This window comes from Podarcis pityusensis, assembly GCF_964106645.2.
Source record: "Podarcis pityusensis genome assembly, chromosome: 1".
Classification (NCBI taxonomy): Eukaryota; Metazoa; Chordata; class Lepidosauria; order Squamata; family Lacertidae; genus Podarcis; species Podarcis pityusensis.
The window spans coordinates 131,786,887-131,806,237 of NC_138028.1; the positions used below are offsets into that span (position 1 = coordinate 131,786,887).

Below are 19,351 nucleotides of genomic sequence, written 5' to 3' on the forward strand. Positions count from 1 at the left end.
AAAAAAATGTGTATAATTTCATAGCTATTAAAACACATATGCAACATAATTCATTACACTCAATAGCTTTTTAGTATAAAACTTATAATTTATGAGGTGATGTTAATAGCATAAATTAATATACCTTTTCTCTTAAAAATCTACAATAAGTATTCTGAACACACGTGGTGCAGGCAGGGAGGAAGGGGAAAGGGGTGTTCTTAAATAAAAGCTTAAAGCTAAGCATTATGGGATGGGGTGGGGGAATATTTTGTACGGTGGACTTGAGCACAGCTTCCACAAGAGAACAGCCACCAGGCCATGAGACCCAGAAACCAATTCACTTTCTGGTGTTCATGCTTCGATGACGCTCTCCTGCAAAAATTTCTTCTTCGCAACTACTTTTATTTTAACTGCCTTTATTTCCACAAGGAATCCCTGAGACATGCCCAAAACTGGACAGTGATAATCACCATTCAGAGAAACTGGTTCAACCCTCTTCTCTCAACAGAAACGAGATACTCCTTAGCATAACACAACTGACCATCTTTTTCAGGTTGGGTCCATTTCCTAGTTTGTTTTAAGATGCTAAAATCCAGGAGTGAGCTGCACTGTCTTTTTTTTGACAACATAGATTTGGGGACAATGACTGTGGGATTAAAAAAATTGGGGGCCCACCAACCAACAAGACGGTGAAGACACACCAGCAGACCAAGTTCAATGTATTAATCCAGCTCATACAATTTAAGAGTGTGTGTGTTTATCTGTGTGTGTGCGCGCGCATGAACACATACATGCATGTGTGTTGTAAGGGGTTAGAAAGGAGGAGTTGCACTGAATTGTTATTTTTCTCTTTTTTTCAGCCCTGAGTTTTCTCACTCTAGTTCTCACATTCTAGGAAAGATATTTCATAATTATAGACTGTGTGTTATAGACTTTCCTTATGCTGCCCTCCAGTGGCAACGCAAAGCTTTCTTTCGCATTACCATTTGTTCTTAGTTCTAAACTGGAAATCTACAATGTACACAACCAAAACAACAGGGTTCACGCAGCAGATTGCTCACAACAGACATAAAATAAAGCAAGTCAATAAGTTCTTACTTTCAAACCTGGATATCAAGAGGAGAGAACCACCGATTCTACCTCTTTCTTTTTCTTAATGCATAAAATACTAGCTTACACAAACAGTAGGTGTGTTAAACGTTACTATTTGTCTTTGTTCATAAGGCAGGGTTTATTGAGAACCAACAAACAGTTAAGCATCCTGGAATAAAGATTTTGGGGGGGGGGGTTTCATACAAGAACCACACCTTAAGCAGGCATTCTTTTCAAGCGATTTCATTAAACTTTCTGAAATGACGTCCCCCAGGGACATTCCTACTTTACGGGGAAATTACTTTTAGAGGATTTTATCCTCGCACATCATCTTGCTTAACCACATATGGAAACATCATGTTCTCTGTTAATGAAAACCATGTCATGACACTAGGTGCGATCAAAACTCCTTAAAAGAAAACGAATTCACAAGAAGAAGAGATGTGAATTAAAAGCGAAGAGTCATAAACCGAATTTTGCTAGGAACCCTGAAAATTCCAGCCTCTTAACAATGCAGAATTTAAAGAAATTATAAATGCAGTATATTTCTGGCCCATAATTTAGCTACAAGAGAACACAAGGGCGATGTTTTGAAAGGGAAGGGTTAGTAACGTAAGCAGCATTAGGAAAATGCAATGGAGAGATAGGATCTGTTGCAGGACACTTTTGATACGAACAATGGTGTTTCCTTAAGGGAAATATGGAAACTGTAAAATCCTGCTGTGAGATCAAAACAGGGACCTGCGCTTCCAAAGCTGACTTGATTATAGTCTCTCTTCCGCCTAGATGTGTACCTGCCGTAGCCTTGTGCATTTTCCCACTATGTCACATGCAGAAGGCTGGCGTCTTTGTGTTAAGTTATGCATGCAGGACTTTGCCCTGAATGTGAGCAAGAACCACGCTGGCTTCTTTTTAAAGACAGGCTGTGAACATCACTGAGAAGGAGCAGAAAGGTTTGCTGCAAATTTTGCAGCTGGTCTGTTTTGCACTCCCAGCCTGTGCATTTAGCCTTCTGGCAGCAACCCCTCAAACTGCATGGAATGTGGTCTTGGAAGGTCCCCCAAACTTTAAGAGGCTGCAACAGGCATGGGGAGGCTGAAAAGCCCTTGCACACGCCCAAAAGACATCAGTCTTCAGATCCCAATCATTCTGCCGTATTTTCAGGTACTGGAATAATATAGCACCAAATGATATTTATAAAGAGGAGTTTTGTAGTTTGCCAAACCAATTTACTTTCCTGTTGGAGCTAATCACTTGTTCAATTTGATTGGAAACAAAACGAGGGAACTGAACGGGGCTTCCCCCCCCCTTTCCTATTTAGCACAAAAGCCAGGGGGTTTTTTGGAGGGGGGAAATCATTTCACAATACATTGTGCACTAAAGTAGAATAAAGAAAAGGCTTTCCTTCATCTCGTTAACTGGCTTAAAACAGATACATTACAAATATAATTTGGAACACACTTAGATGTTTATTATACAGTTCAATTTCAAATGCAGGGAGGGATTTCACAAGGTTAAAAAGCATAAAAATGTTTTCCAGCAACATGTACTTTTATTTCCAGGGGCAAACTCCCTGATCCTCTCAAAATAATAAGCACAGCTTTTTAAAAGAAGGCAATAGTTCAAATTTATGGGATTCAGACAGGCAATTCCTGGAACCCTCCCCTGCCCAAAGGTCTGGGAGGAGGAGGGTGCCTGTACCAGATTCTCACTTGAGCACCATTTGAAAGCAGAATAGAAAAGCTAGACAGGAAACAACTGCTTCAGTCACAAAGAGAAAGTTGAGCTCCCTCTTCATCCCCCATAGAAGCCCAATTAAAATACTCTACTAGAGTGTGCCTGCTTCTCTCTTTGTATCTTTTTAAATATATTATAAAAAGTAGATGAAATTATGTACAGTCCAAACCTCTTACCATAAAATATAACAAAGCCCTGCTCTTAGGAGTAGATAGCCGTTCCTTCCATGTCTACTCCAGAAAACAAGAAATGATTGCAAGGAGTGGCCTCCACTGAGCAGAACTGGACTTCATGAGAAATAAATGTCATAATCTACTTTTCTTTTGAGAATCAGCACAGCTACAAGCCCTGTTTAAGGGGGGGGGGGAGCAGCAGAGACCTTGTAGCTTGCTTGATAAAGAACTTTTTGTGGGGGAAGCAGTCCTTATTCTGACAAACTCCTTACAGTTTGATTGCTGTGGATCTTCAGGGGGCATGAAGTGATAAAAGTAGAATCTCTGACTTTGAAAACGTATTTATTAGCAAGACCACTGATTAGAGATAGGAGAACGCCAGCACTTTTCTTTTTTTTTTTTTATTAACTTCAGTAGCATGTGTTGTTTAGCATGCCTGTTCTTTCTTCTCAGACCTCACTCTGCACAAAAGATTTCTAAAAATATCTAAATATTCCCGAAGTATTATGGAGCACTGTAAGGGCTCACGGCTGCTGTAGGAATCCCCAGAAGCATCAAGTATCTGGAGACGGCTACAACTTTGTAAGATCACTCAGCAGTTCTGATCTCACATTGGTTTGAGTGGGAAAAGGGGCCCATGACACAATTCTGCCAGTTTCCGCTGAGACTTGGCTATATTAAAAGTAATGCTCCATTGGAAAATGCCAACCCAACAACACTACTGTAATAATTGATCAGCTTTAGGAATTAGCATATGTTTTATCTGAGCAGGTACACCATTGCAATTAATTACAGTACTCAGTTCTGCTTTCTGTTCTACATACCAATGATATATATATTTTATTTAAAACTCCACACCGTCATAGATACTCTGAACCAACAAGTACAATCTCATGTCCTACAAATTCATCCTTTCTTCCATCCAACCCAACTTCAAAAACCAAATTAGCTTGCAGTATGAACGGTCGCTGGTTTCAAGGTGGTCTTTCAGAACAGGAAAGAAAGGGAGGGAAACAACCTGTCATTTACCCATCAAATACACGCACACACACAAATACACACACAAACCCCTGCGCTCACAGAGGAGGTTAAGAGCCCAGTGTTAAGCTGACAGAATTAACAATTGAACTATGGTGTTGGTTTAAGTCTGCAGTGCCCAGTTACCAAATCAAAATGATAATCCCCCTTTCATGCCATTTGCATTCTTTGAAATAAATCAGCTCCTCACCTCTTGCCCAGATGCTCACGGGACTGGATACTCTGATTTGAGCCTTAGGAACTTGCATTAGTTATATTTGAGGTATCATCTCACTTTTGGGTCTAGAGTCCATTGTATCTAACTTCTCATTTATCAGTCTAAGGCAGGACTAGGGAGTCTGCGGCCCTCCAGAGTCGCTGGGACTCCTCCCAATTTGCACCGGCAGCAGGCAGGATGGCCATTGGTCAAGGACTATGGGAACTTGAGCGCAGCAACACCTAGAGGGTCACAGATTCCTCATCTATGGTCAGTTACATCCGGGACCTGTGCTGTATTCTTTTATCTGGGATATTTAACTGGCTAAGTATAACAAAATCTGAAAGGGGTAAATGAGCACCAATACAGAAACCAGCACATAAGATCAAGAGAGCAGAGCAGAGCAATGGGGAAACCCTGGTCTGCACTGAATCAGGACTTTTTGCCCCCTCTTTTTGTTTTAAATTTAAACGAAGTCTTTAAAAAGGAGATGACAAAAATCAGGAAAAGAGAAGTGGGCCAGGGTGGGGTGAGAGGGAACGTAAGGTCCCCCCAACTGCCTGAATTTTGCAGACAGACGAGCTCAGCTGGAGGTGGTGAAGGGAGCAGATGCGTTATTGGTACTAGTAGCTGTGGCACCTGTTACTGTGAAGCCTGTGGGAGGCGCTATGGAGCTGTGGCTTGGCTGCAGGTCCTTGGGGATGCCGCTGTGGGAGCTCAGCTGGTGGCCAAAGGCGGCGCTGAACTGAGGGAGCTGTTGCTTTGGGGAGGTGGAGGCCATGAGTTCAGAGGACCCAGGGCCCATGCCGCTGAAACTGGTCTGCGGCAACCCCGGGAGCACGCTGGAGCTGTTGGGGGTGACGGTGGCGAAGGCAGGCTGCGTGGTCTCTGAGTGCGACGTGCTGGGTGGCGTGGACAGGGAGGTGGAGAGCAGGTGTCCGTCGGCACCCAGCAGGTTGCTGAACGGAGAAGGGTCGCCCAGGCTGACGGGGAGGCTCCCCCAGTGAGTTCTGGGGTTCACCACGCCACCGAGCGGCACCTCCAGCTGCGAAGGGAGCAGATGTTGTGCTATGATGGGCATCTCTGCGGAGAAGGTAGCTGCCAAGTTCTCGCCAGAGTAGGAGGCGCCATGAGGGGACGTGATATGGTCACTGTAGGGCGACGGCACATGCTCGCTGTCGTAATGGCTTCCATGGGGTGAGGAGTGTGAATGGTCACTGCTGTATTGCTGTCGTGAGGTGATTAGGTCGTCTGCCTTGCTTAGCAGCTGGGCAGGGTGTGGCCTCTGGGAGGCATGGCTGCCATCGTGAAGTCCTTGAAATTGTCCGGGGAAGGCTCTCTCCCCAAGCCCACTCTGACTGATCAGAGTGGCAGAAGTAAGGCCAACGTTGGCTGGGGCAGAGAATTGCCCCTGAATCTGCCCTGCCAGGGGCGTAGGTGGGTTGGATAAGGTAGCAGAGCGGAGCAAGCTATCCTCCAGGTCCAGGCTAGAGAAATTCTCGTCATGCACTATACGCCCATTCAGCAGCTCACCTAGATCCGTGTTGACTTCCCGGCTCAAGGACTGAATTCCTGAAGTTTCAGCACCCGTGGAGAACACCCCTATACCTCTGTCCGATAGTTCCTGAACCGGCACGCCGTCTGTCTGTGTGAGCACTCCTATAGTACTCAGGCACTCAAGAGAAGTCACAGCCTGCAAGGCCCGTTCCAGCTCCTCTGCCTCTTCGGTCGTAGGGAGGAGGTCTCCATTTTTACCTGCGTTAAATTGAAAATATGTTAAGCAGTTGGCATACCTCTCGTAGGTGCATTCTTCCACAATTCATACAATGGCTAGTATAACATCCAGTTTGACCTTTAAAGGTACGTAAAGGTAAAGGGACCCCGACCATTAGGTCCAGTCGTGACCGACTCTGGGGTTGCGGCGCTCATCTCACTTTACTGGCCGAGGGAGCCGGCATACAGCTTCCGGGTCATGTGGCCAGCATGACTAAGCCGCTTCTGGCGAACCAGAGCAGCGCACGGACACGCCATTTACCTTCCCGCTGGAGCGGTACCTATTTATCTACTTGCACTTTGACGTGCTTTCAAACTCCTAGGTTGGCAGGAGCAGGGACCAGACAATGGGAGCTCACCCCGTCGAGGGGATTCGAACTGCCAACCTTCTGATCGGCAAGTCCTAGGCTCTGTGGTTTAACCCACAACACCACCTGTGTGCCCTAGTTTGACCTTTAGCTGTTCATTTTTTAAATTAACTTTATATGTGAGTGCATGAATTTATTTCCAGCCCATTGGAAGTGTTACCAGCCTGTTAGCATGAACCTACATGTCATAGGGTGGCTGGAGTGTATGTCTACCAAACAAGGCCATGTTCACGCAGACAGGTTGATTACTTGATGACTGCAGCACCAAGTGGCAACTTGCATGTGTGAAAGAGCTGCCAAGGCAGAACTTTCATACCACTTCATTTTGCCTTAACAGCAGGCTCTGTTTCCGCCACGGCGTGCTGCAAGTCATCAAATGCATAAAACAAAATAAAACTGAGCTGTGGACATGCAAGCCCCTGGTCAGAAAACTTTATTACTGACAGGCAAGGCCCACCACAGTTCAGAAAGGAAGCTTAAGTGGGTTTAATACAAAGAAGAAAGCTTTCCCCTCTCAATTGACATTAAGAGCTTCAGAGAATCATTTTGTTTTAGAGGAGATGGCATTCTTTTAACTGAAAATGCAACAGATAAAAACAAGCAACATACATTGGAACATTATTTGTCAGGGCTATGTTTCTTCCATGGGATTGTTGCAAAAAATATGTAATACGCTATCCACTAGAGAATTTGGTATCCTGAGACTCTGTTGGATTTTTAAATGCTGAGGGGCACGGTATACAGAGCCTTACCTACATACTATAGTATAGGCCCTGATAAAGGATGGCCGTACATGGACAGAGCTAAGATAACAATCAAAGACATAAATAAAGGAGCCATAGTAAAAGCCAGCACCAGCTCTAAGCAAATGTTTATGTGAAGTTTAACAATTGGCACTGCACGCCAACCAACAACTGCACGCTGGTTCGACATACTTCTGTAAGGATGCAGGCACACAAACACCCCAGTGTGAGTAAGCCATAATCTCACAATCTATACATCGGAAGTTCAATTTACATGGATTTTGTGGTTTGGACCTACTTCTGTTGGGCTCACTTCAACTTCTAGCCCCAGTCCTATTAACGTCGCTGACCACAGTGGAATGATATGTGATGTGTAATGAAAGAGGAAAAATCCCTATGCTGCTTCCAACAAAAGATTAAAAATGATACTGGACTGCTCATATAAGATATTTCCAGATTGGGAAAGATTTTTTATTATTATTCATAAATGGGTCAGAGAGAGGTGGAGATGCTCAGTTGTTTCTGGAATTGTACACTGCCTGCATTTGTCTCTGAACTGCTTTTATTTATTTATGTAGTATATTTATATCCTGCTCTTCCAACAATGCCCTTCAGGGCACCTGATAATGAAAAAATAAAAACATGCAATGAAAGCCCTCAATAAAATACACAGAAGGATTAAAAAAGAGCGTGTTAAAATTGTATTAACTGATGGTTAAAACGGGCTTGTAAAATGAAAATGGGATGGTATTGAAGTAATGGGAGAAAAAGAAAACACAAGGAGCCTCTAGATTTGCAAAGACAGGGCACTGCAGCTAAAAAGTCCCTGTCCTTAGTCACCCCCACCTTAGTTCAGAAAGTGCGCAAGGGAGGAAAATACCCAGATAAAAGACTGTTGTTCAGATATTTGAGTAACGCAGCGTGGAATTGTTATGTTTTTAGGCAGTGGAGCAACATGGACAAACACTCCTGGATTTTTCAGTTCATAATGTAGGAAGCTTCGTCTTTTAAAAGTTAATATAATTAGATAGTTGTGCTCTCCTCCTTCAAAAGCTGCCCTTCCTAATAGCAAGTTTGTAATCCTTTTCAGTACACTGGGTTGTATCCAACACTGTCGTTCCACTTGCAGAACAAAACTTCCCCCTGCTCTCCCTGTAGGCCCTCAAATTCTGCTTCACGGGGTTGGGGGACCCTCCAGAGCAGATTTTAGGGTTCAGAGAGGAGCAGGAATTCCCATTGCATGAGCAGAACTCCGCCCACGCAGTGTGGGATACAACCTGTGGTTAACCTTGTCATAACTGCTTAGGAGGCTGGAGTTTTTGGGGGGGGTTGCCCTTTAAACATTTTTTTTTTAAGTCTCTTCAAATTCACAACATTTAAAATTCCCCCACAAATACAAAAATTAATCACCAAGTTCAAATTCTGGTGCTTAAACAAACATAAAACTGAAAGCTACACAGTATTTACATTTATGTATTTAAAAAAAAAAATCCTTTCCACAAATGGCTCTGTGGAATAGAAAAGCGTTAAGGGTATATGATCGTGCAATAATTGCACACCTTTGAGTTCTCTGCAAAATAGAATTGAAGCAATTGAAACGAGAAAAGTATCTGCCTGACATTCAGAAATACAACGCACGGTGGTACCTCGGGTTAAGTACTTAATTCGTTCCGGAGGTCCGTACTTAACCTGAAACTGTTCTTAACCTGAAGCACCACTTTAGCTAATGGGGCCTCCTGCTGCCGCCACGCCGCCGGAGCACGATTTCTGTTCTCATCCTGAAGCAAAGTTCTTAACCTGAAGCATGATTTCTGGGTTAGCGGAGTCTGTAACCTGAAGCGTATGTAACCTGAAGCGTATATAACCCGAGGTACCACTGTACAGGCGAAGACCATTTCACACAGGGGTTCTGTTCTCAGTTCCCGAATGTGCATAACTATGCCCTTCCCTCACCTACATGTTGGCAATCACGTGTCATTTGGACACACCTAAAATGGTCACGTAGAATCCTGGCTGACAGTTTGACTAGAAATCTGAACCATCGTTTTTCATCCTTGCACGTTTCGGCATTTTCCTTAATTGTACATTTAAAAAAATAAAAATAAAATGAATGTCAAAAATGTTGCCATTTCCTGCCACAGCACTGAGTTTTGTGTTTAATCGAGAGAGAAGGTACCTTCAAAGAAATCAAAGTCTTGCAAGTCATCCGGCAGCCGTGGCAGGACGTCAGAGAAGTCCTCCTGATTCAATTCGAGGTCGTGTGGAATGTCTGTGATTTCATTGGCGATGTCATCTGGCAGCTCATCTGTACTCAGCTCCGGTGTGGAAGGGCTCCTACAAAAACAGGGAAGACAGTCACCCCCGCCCTTTGGTCTGGCACGTGCTGGGCTCTGATCTATTCTGGGATGCATAGGCCCTTTCTCCACCCCACCCCCCTTTTTTGTTTTTTAAACTGTTCCCTCACAAAACTCAACTCTGAATGTATGGAGCTGTTGGAGCTGCCATAGATAAAGCTACTGCAGGATCTGGTATGGCTACAACTAAGATTTATGTCTCTTTTCTACCTCTGCTAGTGTACAAAAGATGGTATGGGATATTCTTGCTGGTGCAAGAACACGGATGGCACACAATCCTATGAATGTTTACTCTCACGCCGTGCTGGGTAATGGCTTTACTATGACAGAAGAAATCACTGCACAAATGTGATTTCCAAGAGGGGCTTAAACAAGCCTTGAAACTTAAAACAAGTTGCATGCTTCCAATCCTCAACGTTCTTTGGAAAACAGGGAACCCAGGCAGCAGGGATTCCTCCCCCCTGCTTTATCCACTTTTGGCTAAAATATGAGCAGCAAGTGATGATCTGCTGGGATTCCCTAACTCAGATCCTTGAAATGTCTGCATTGCTCTGAAAGCATAGCTCCATCCCAGGGCCCCAATGGTCTTAGTGGTAGTATTGGTTCCAAGGCGGTTCCCTCATTGCGAGAAGTGAGTTTACAGGGAACCAGACAGAGGGCCTTTTCGGTAGTGGTGCCCACCCTGTGGAACGCCCTCCCTTCAGATGTCAAGGAAATAAGCAGCTATCTTCTTTTTAAAAGACATCTGAAGGCAGCCCTGTTTAGGGAAGTTTTTAATATTTAATGCTGTATTGTTTTTAACACTTGATTGGAAGCCGCCCAGAGTGGCTGGGGAAACTCAGCCAGATGGGCGGGGTATAAATAATAAATTATTATTATATAAGGAGGATGCCTGACCCAAGGTTCTGGGAGTTGACCTAGAAAATGCACACACACATCTCTCGATCGTAAGAATTAATTGTTATCTCCAGTTTTGAAACCCAGGATATAGTTTTCCCCTGGATTAAAAGTCTGAGAGACCCACTTTTAAACAATCTTCCTTCAAACCATAGTTTGCGGACAAGTGTGAATACATCCACTGACTTGCATAATGTTCTTCCAGCTCAGTTAGTATTTAGACTGGCTTATTAAAGTACTAGAAAGGAGCCATTAAGCCGAGTTCTTTCACACTAATTTGTTCTACAGACTCTTCTGGAAAGATGTGAATCAGTCACTTATTTTTCACTTTTTCAATAATCTGAGACAGTTAAGGGCTGTAAAAAATGCACCATTCTGGAGCAAAAGTCTTCTTACTTGGTATGTCAATTTATTCAGGTAGAAGAGAGCTCTAATGCATGAAAAGCGCCATTACATCAGTAGCAAAGTATATTACGTCAGGTCATAAAGACTGGCCAAAAATGTCCACAAGTTGGTATGATAAATGCCCCCTGGGGACCTGGCCAGGCAGCAAGGCAGAGCAAATTGGAAAACAAACAAGTGATCACTCTGCAAGTGTGCAGAATGAGTGCGCACAACCTTTCCCCCTCTCTGCCGCCAGCCATAACCCAGCATTGGTGTGAGAGTAAATGTTCATAGGATTATGTGCCATGTAAGACCCACTGTCCTCAAGAGGGCTTGTTTTCAAGCATGTGTGTACAGAACATCGGAGTTGGTTTTCCTATTCGTCATACAGGTAGCGTAGACTATGGCTGGAATTAGAGCTAAGGCAATAGTTCTATCAGCGCAAGTGTTTTTGCTTGCCAGACAGAATTATATACCCTCTCCTCACCCCCATGTGCTGTTCTGCTGGGGGGGGGGGGGTCCCAATCCTGCAGAGCCAATTTAGTGGGGAGCACAAGGGGAGGAAAGCCCTGTCACTCGTTCTGGCTCTTGCTAGCACAACTATTTAGCTGAATCTGGACCAATACTCATTTACTTGGCCTATTCTTTTCCAACACTACGCTGTCAGCTTAGAAAATTAATCATAGCTGGGCTCTGACCGTATATGGGAGATCTCCATTGGCAGTGAGACACTGGTGGGCATACTGAGGTTTCCTTGGGGCACAGCAGGAGGAATCGGTTTTTGGGGACGTCGTGGCCCTCGCCTTCTCTTTTTCTTGTGTTTTTTGGTAAGAGCAGGTGGCTTTGTTTTTTTCCTGGGTTTCCTCTGCTGCTGGTGCTGGACTTTGCGGGAGCTGTCTCCTCTCAAGAAGTTATCCTTTTCAGAACAAGAATGGAAAACACCAACACTGAACTGAGAAGCACTTTTCTTTCCTTGCCATTCCAAAGTGTGAACATCTCTATAGCATGCAAGTCGGAATAGACAACGCCTGACACCTTGAAAAGGGAACCATGATGCTAAGCAAACCGTACTGCCTTTTGTACCACAGACGGGAAAGAATCCAAAACACATTCAGACCAAACTATTTCCAAATTCAAATCATACGAGTTTAACATGAGGCCACCAGGAAGTTTAGGATGGCACTGAATCAGAAAGAATGTTCATCAGAGTTGAAGGCGAGAAATGGTCAATTACTTCTCTTTGAAAACGGCTTGGAGCATCACAATGCCATGTCACCAGGAATCACAGAATTACACACACGAATGCAAAATACAGTGGTGCCTTGCAAGACGAAATTAATTCGTTCTGCGAGTTTTTTCGTCTTGCGAGTTTTTTCGTCTTGTGAAGCACGGTTTCAATTTTTTCAAAAAAATCTTCAAAAACCTCAAAAAAGGCTACCACACGGCGTGCTATGAGTTGCTCCTTGAAGTCAAGTCGCAACTGCACCTCTTCAAGCAATGCACTCTGTATTACTGTAACGGTTTTAAGAAAAAGGAAACAAACTTGCAAGACGTTTCCGTCTTGCGAAGCAAGCCCATAGGGAAATTCGTCTCGCAAAGCAACTCAAAAAACGAAAAACTCTTTCGTCTTGCGAGTTTTTCGTCTTGAGAGGCATTCGTCTTGCGAGGTACCACTGTACAGAGAAGGTATTACTTCCAAATGAGTTAACAACATTCGGATAATGTAATTTTTCTTAGATGGCGTTTGCCTTCTTGATGTTGCAAGGTTTCACAAGGTGCTATAATTCAAAGGGGTGGATCTTCAAAGTGGATTACATTGGGGTGGCTCCCAAGGGCTGTATTCCCTGTGGCCAAGCTTCCATGGGCAGGAGAAAAATGAAAGTGAGTGTGGGTAGAGCATATTGGTGGGGAGGGACCCACAATACACAAACACACACACACCCTAACCTTCCCCCGCCCCTTGCCAAAGTTAGATATGAAAAGCCCCCCGTTAGAGCCAACTGGACCTCCATGAAAATGCCCCATGTTGCATTTAGGCTTGAAAATCTCCTATTGATGGTGCGCAGAGGCAAGGAGGAAACACAGTGGGTATGACGGGGAGCTTCCATGGGTTGAATTTAGCCCACAGGCTAGATCCCCACACGTAGTTTAGGGCAGCCAAAAAACTGAGCTTTGTGCCAATAAGAAACTGTCTGATGACAAAATGTGAGTATCATCTGGGAATTAGCCAAATTCAGATGCCAGCTATTAGCTTGAGGGCTATGGTGTATGACTCTTGTGCCTAGCAAAAGGGAAAGGTAATGTTCAAACCTTTGTGAGGCGGTTTGGAGATTGTCTGGGGAAAGGAGTTAAAATGAGGAGAGCTTCCGTTTCACTGACCGACGCAACTGGCAAAAATAAACTGTGTGAACAAACTGAAATGCTCACGTTTCCACCTTGACAAGGCATTCCAGGAGAATAACCTATAAGCCTATGAGAGGTATCCCAACTAACTTCATCCATCAGTGCAAGGATTTCTGCTTGTGCAACAGAACTCCCCCTACCCAGTCTTCTCCCACTGTGTACTCCCTGAATCCGCCTGGGGGCTACCCAGAATCAGGAATGAAGATTTAGGGAGGGGGTGGGAAGAAGTTCCACAGTGCAAGCTGAAATCCTTGTGCTGATGGAACAAATTAGTTGGACACCGCCAACTATGTTCTCACGGCAGACATGACATCACAAAAGAGGACTGACATCATTCTTAAATGCGATCCTATGCACCCTTAACTGGGACTGTTAAATTCAGGGAGACTCTGTTCCGCATAAGCTTGCATAGGATGAGCGAAGGAGGATCTTTGAAACATTTCCCCATAATCCTTTAGATTAGTTCAGTCAAAGAAAGGCTGCTGATATAGCATTTTTCTTTGGTTATCATCAGAGCTCACCTTACAGCTTTCTGAAGTGGCCAGAAGCGAAAGCTGCATGCTGATGTCATTCCCCGGCTTGCTGGAAATACTGCTGCTGCTGTTCTTCAAGTATTCTGACTAGCAAATATACTTACCATTTTTTTGGCGTGTTCTTCACACAGGGGGGTCTGGTGCGTAATGTCAAAAACTGGCACAGAGCATTGCTGTCCGTCTGCAAACTTGGCTGTGCAGCTTGAGAAAAGCTGCTGGGACCGGTTCAAGAGGATATCTGGGTTTCTCTGTAGTCAGGAATAACACACAAAGGAGGGGCAGGAGACTGCATGATTTACACAGAGAGAGTAAGATACTGAACCTTGAATTCTATTCCCAACTAATATCTCACTTTGAAGCAATTCCTTAAATGTCATTCATGCTGCAGCTACAGAAGATGCAAAGTCAACAGTTAAAAGCAAAAAAACCAAGACACACACACACACACAAAACAACCTGCCATCAAGCAGAATTACTAATGATTTTATAATTTATTAAGATGGGTTTATGGAAGCAGCTATTTTGCTAATGAGTTTGTGTGTCTTGTTTCCTGGAGATTCTTAATCAATACTGTGATTTTTGGGACAATGCAATCAATAGATTTGCTTTCTAACCAACTAATGAGAATCCATACACAAATATTAAAAAGAGGATTTCTGTCATCCACATATGAGAGCACATAAAAATTGTAAATTTCTTCCTGCCTTTTTGACAGATGACGCACAGAGGAAGTCAATACAGTGAATCCTGATTCAAAATTATTTTGTTCAGAAGAGATATATAAACTCAATGTGTTTTTAGTCTCTTTCTCATCTATTCCTCCCCTCCCTAAATCAGCAGTAGGCATTTTCCTTCAACATGCAAGTTTACATGATGCAATTTCCTGAGATACCCACTTCACTTGTTTTCTCCCTGTGTTTATTCACCACCATCGTTCCCGCCATTGAGGGACACGCTCAACTTTCTGCTTAAGGCAACCTTTCTCAACCTTGGGTCCCCAGATGTTGTTGGACTACAACTCCCATCATACCTAGCTAGCAGTTGTAGCCCAATAACATCTGTAGACCCAAGGTTGAGAAAGGCTGACTTGAGGCATTGGTGGGGCACCTACAGCCTTACACTGTTGAAATTCTAGAATGGCCAGTGTTCAGGGATGGTGGCCACTGTAGCCCAGCAGAAGCTGCAAGGTTCCTGGTTCTCCTTCAACTCTTTAAGAAGCAGTCACAGCCCTAGTCACTCACACAGGGCAGGAGTGGGGAGAGCAAGGCTGAGCTTTCGGCCCTACCTCTGATGCTGCAAATTTTTCTTCCCACAGCTGCCTGCAACTTTGTGATGAGGAAGACCAATGCACAAGTCCCTGCTTCCACGTAGGGGCTCTGCATGTTCTGGTCAGCAGCACAATCAGGCGTCCTGAACATGGAGAAACCTCTACTCACCATGAACAGAAACTTCTGCATTGTTTTTTCTTCTCACACAACCAAGCACAACTGGGAGAAAGAAGATACGATGTTGGGTGTGGAACTAAAGGCATGGCTTAATGAGAGCAACGCCTGAATGGAGCCAATGCGATCAAGGGAATGATCATTATTGCAGGTATACAGGGAGCATCATACCCAGGGACTCCTTAGTGGGATAAACACGGAGCAGTGATTTAGGAGAGACGCACTGGTGAATTATCTCTATGGCAGCTCAAGCAAGGGCCTACGCTGCCTCCTTGTGGCAGTGCTGGCTCATTACAAATGGAGCTTCCTGCCTGTGAGCTCAGTGGCCTTGTGTGGTGTCCAATCCCACAGAGGCTGCAAGATAAGATATGTCAGTGGACTAACTCACATAACTCGCCAACTCTAGTCTGCAAACAGCCGTACCAAGACCAGCACTTGAAAGCATAGTCAATATTCTGCATGGCACTTTTCTTTCAAACGCTCTGCACTTGGCGTATCTACAAAAGTCCTTTCATTGATCCCTTTATAATTCTCAGTTCTTCCTCAATGCCTTAGACTAGAGGAACCTTAAAATTAAGGCTAAAGTTGCAATTAGGAAGGGGCAGGGGGAAAAGCTGCAAGAGATTTAAGTGAACTTTGAAGCTGAGGGAGGAGTGGGAAAGAGAAAACTCATTAAAATTCCGAGCTTGCAGCATTTGGAAACTTTCCTTTCTTTCCTCCTGCAATTTCACGTACTCACGTATTTCATTGTAAGGGCTTCTAACATAAGGACTTTCATTTTCCCTGATCTCTGCCTCTTCTGTCGATACTGCAGAATTATAGGTCTTTCATCTCTTATTCATTCTAGGTCATTGTACTACCTCACAGTGCAGATTTCACACCCTGCTGAAACCTTTATATCAATTTAAGCTGTACAGTGGTACCTCGCAAGACGAATGCCTCGCAAGACGAAAGAGTTTTTCGTTTTTTGAGTTGCTTCGCAAGACGAATTTCCCTATGGGCTTGCTTCGCAAGACGAAAACGTCTTGCAAGTTCGTTTCCTTTTGGATTTTCAATGCATTCCTACGGGAAACCGTGCTTCGCAAGACGAAAAATTCGCAAGACGAAAAAACTCGCAGAACGAATTAATTTCGTCTTGCGAGGCACCACTGTATGATAATTCAGACTTTCTGCAGAAACTGACAAACCAACCTCACACAGGGCAATGCCAGGTGCATGTGTCCAGTACAGGGACATTTCTAGAAAGCTGTTTGTTCCTCCACCCTGAAGGTGTACCATAGCCCTAACCAAACAATTCTGACCTGATGCCAGTGATTCGAAGTGGGGACAGATTCAAATGCTGGCTAGGCCCCAGGATTCTACCTTTGTTTCAGGGTCTCTCTGCTGCTTCAGAGCTGACACAACTGCACAGGCTTAAGAATGGATTTACCAAGTCTCTCCCATAAGTTGCTAGCTTGAAAAGAAGAACCAGGCCAAGAAGTTAGCAGGAGCGCCCTCAGAAATACTCGTTGGAAATGGGAGATGGCCATAATTAATTACAGTCGTACCTTGGTTGTCAAACACATTGGTACTCTGACGTTTTGGCTCCCAAACACCATAAAACCCGGAAGTGAGTGTTCCGGTTTGTGAACATTTTTTGGAAGCCGGACATGGCTTCCACGGCTTCCAATTTGAGTGCAGGAAGCTCCTGCAGCCAATCGGAAGCTGTGCCTTGGTTTTCGAACCGTTCCGGGAGTCGAACGGACTCCCAGAACGGATTACGTTCAACAACCAAGGTATGACCAAGGAAGCTCCTGCAGCCAATCGGAAGCTGTGCCTTGGTTTTCGAACCGTTCCGGGAGTCGAACAGACTCCCAGAACGGATTACGCTCAACAACCAAGGTACGACTGTATTACATTTTTAGGAACAGGAACACAGTGAAAAAGATACGTTGAAAACAATGTTTAGTGAACGGAAGAGCCTTGCTGGTGCATGGTTCGCCCTTTGTTGTCCCTCTACATGGTGACACATCCCTCTGCTTCACTTGGCTTGTGCTGAAAGAAAAGGACACCCAAGAAGATTAGGACCAAAAAAACGGAGAAGGCTGGAATATAATGTGCGTGCTGTACTGCCAGGTGTGTGTGGTCCCTCACCTGTTCCGAGTACACGAAGCTCTTCGGAGCTCTCGTAGCAGCTGCCCAGCGCACTCCGGCTCTCGGCTGGCTGCCCGCAGCAAGGCTTTCCGGAATGTATGTTGGCATTTCCTCTGGCGAGATTCTGCCCGCTCCAGCCGGCAGAGGTGCTTGTATTTCTGCTGAAAGTAAGTGCAAAGTTGGGAAATGCGGGAGCTCCTGCCGCTGGCGTCAGCGTCGTCATCTGGCCTGTGAGATTGCGTGGGGAGGGAAAAGCAGGTGATCAAGTGGCTGGCACTCAAAACCCAACGTCATCATTCCGCAAACTTGCACTACTGCTATCTTGTCTGTACAGCGCAAGTCCCGAGTACCTGAAGAAATGTCAGTTTCCACGTCAACTTCCCTGAGCTCTGCATTCATTTTTGGGATGGTTTCCCCACACATACATTGGCTGGCAACTAGGGAGAAGGCTGCGGCACCCCTTTTATGAAAACATCCCCTCTGACAATCTAGCTGACACTAGAGTCCACGCTAATGTCTTTCTATTTTCTGAGGCTTCTAGTATTTGAAAAGTTTTACCGTCTTATTTTTTTGCTGCTTCTGCCCTTCATGATTTAACTGGGGTGTTTTACTGAATTTGTCATTAATTTTGACTTGGATCCGGAGTTGTCCCTCCATATATGGAGCTTGAGCACCACTTTTCATGCTTTTCCAAAGGGTTTCCCCTCCCTCTGGAGCAAATTCTCAGGGGGAGGGAGTCAAGGGGAAGAAAACTGACTCCCCCTTCCTCACACCAGCAGGAGCATCCTGTAAGCAAAGTTCTGCTGATGGGAGAATAGGATCTAAGCACTGACATTTTTTTATTGTCACTATAAAATTGTAATTATTGTAAATATACCTTAAGAATTACAGAACTGATGGGAAATATAGAAAATAAATGGAATCGTACCCCCCACCCACTATGAACAAACTGTTGTTGTGGTGCAATGGCCATACTAGTGAAATACCACAAGTTGTGATACCATGCAACACAGCAGTTCTTGTGACCAATCCTCTGTTTCTTTGCCATGGCAGCTGCTCCTAAGAATGGACTATAAAATGATGCTTCTGAGATAGGCAAAGCAAACACCTCCACCGAGGACAAGATCACTGATCAAGTTTTGTTATTCTGATTCCGGCCTCTGTTTCTACATTATACATATCTTTTTTTCAGGTTCAACGGACAAAGTCCACCAGCCATTTCTAAAATGTTTGGAGTAAAAATTCAGTGCACGAATGAACTTCCTCTTATGCCACGGGGCTTCACCACCCTCTCATCTCACCTGCAACCCACTGTGTACCCCCAAAACCTGCGCCAGAGAGCCCCCAGTGCTCCAGAGAAGATTTTGGAGGGTTTCAGGGGAGGACGGTGAAGTCAAGTGACACAAGTAGACCTCCATTCTGCTTACAGACAGAAAGCTTTGGGGAAAGAAACCCAAGTTTTTCTGAATACCCTCTTCCACTGTACCTACCCTCACCTACAGGTAACAGTTTAAAAAACAGCCTGATCTCTGTATTATTTCATATTCTGCACTTAATTACTCAGTCTTCTGTTCTGAGTTGTATGCACTTACTCATTCCTATCATATCTGAGGGCTTCCCGAATAGACCATGCAACCTGGTATGGCGAGGTTTGTTCCAGTTCTTCCAATTCTTCTCCACTGTCTTCTGACCAGTCCAACCCTGGAAAAGCATGGAAGGAAGTGAATATTTGTATTTTTAGCCAAATAAAAAGCACTGTTGTGATAGCACAACAGAGGGCCTCATCATAAACGGGAACCTCATTATAAGTGCATGAATTAGAACAAAAAGAGATGTACCACGCCTATGGAAGTTTCCCAAACTGTGGCCAGCATGACTAAGCCGCTTCTGGCGAACCAGAGCAGTGCAGAGAAACACCGTTTACCTTCCCGCCGGAGTGGTACCTATTTATCTACTGGCACTTTGACATGCTTTCGAACTGCTAGGTTGGCAGGAGCAGGGACCGAGCAACGCGAGCTCACCCCATCGCGGAGATTTGAACCGCCAACCTTCTGATCAGCAAGCCCTAGGATCTGTGGTTTAGACCACAGCACCACCCGCGTC

At 44.6% G+C, this 19,351-nt stretch overlaps 1 protein-coding gene across 2 annotated transcripts in view; it reads right to left on the minus strand.

Moving 5' to 3' along the window:
* Positions 1–2,523: 2,523 nt before the first annotated feature.
* The window catches only part of INO80D (INO80 complex subunit D), a 37,020-nt gene continuing 20,192 nt past the window's right edge, over positions 2,524–19,351 (minus strand). For both annotated transcript variants that reach the window (XM_081016344.1, XM_081016343.1), the window contains exons 5-11: positions 18,841–18,949; positions 17,249–17,476; positions 17,046–17,149; positions 13,778–13,911; positions 11,436–11,653; positions 9,279–9,436; positions 2,524–5,973 (exon numbers count right to left, since the gene is read on the minus strand). In XM_081016344.1, coding sequence (XP_080872470.1) covers positions 4,802–5,973; positions 9,279–9,436; positions 11,436–11,653; positions 13,778–13,911; positions 17,046–17,149; positions 17,249–17,476; positions 18,841–18,949 — 2,123 coding nt within the window. In that variant the 3' untranslated portion in view covers positions 2,524–4,801. The remainder of the gene's footprint in view (positions 5,974–9,278; positions 9,437–11,435; positions 11,654–13,777; positions 13,912–17,045; positions 17,150–17,248; positions 17,477–18,840; positions 18,950–19,351) is intronic.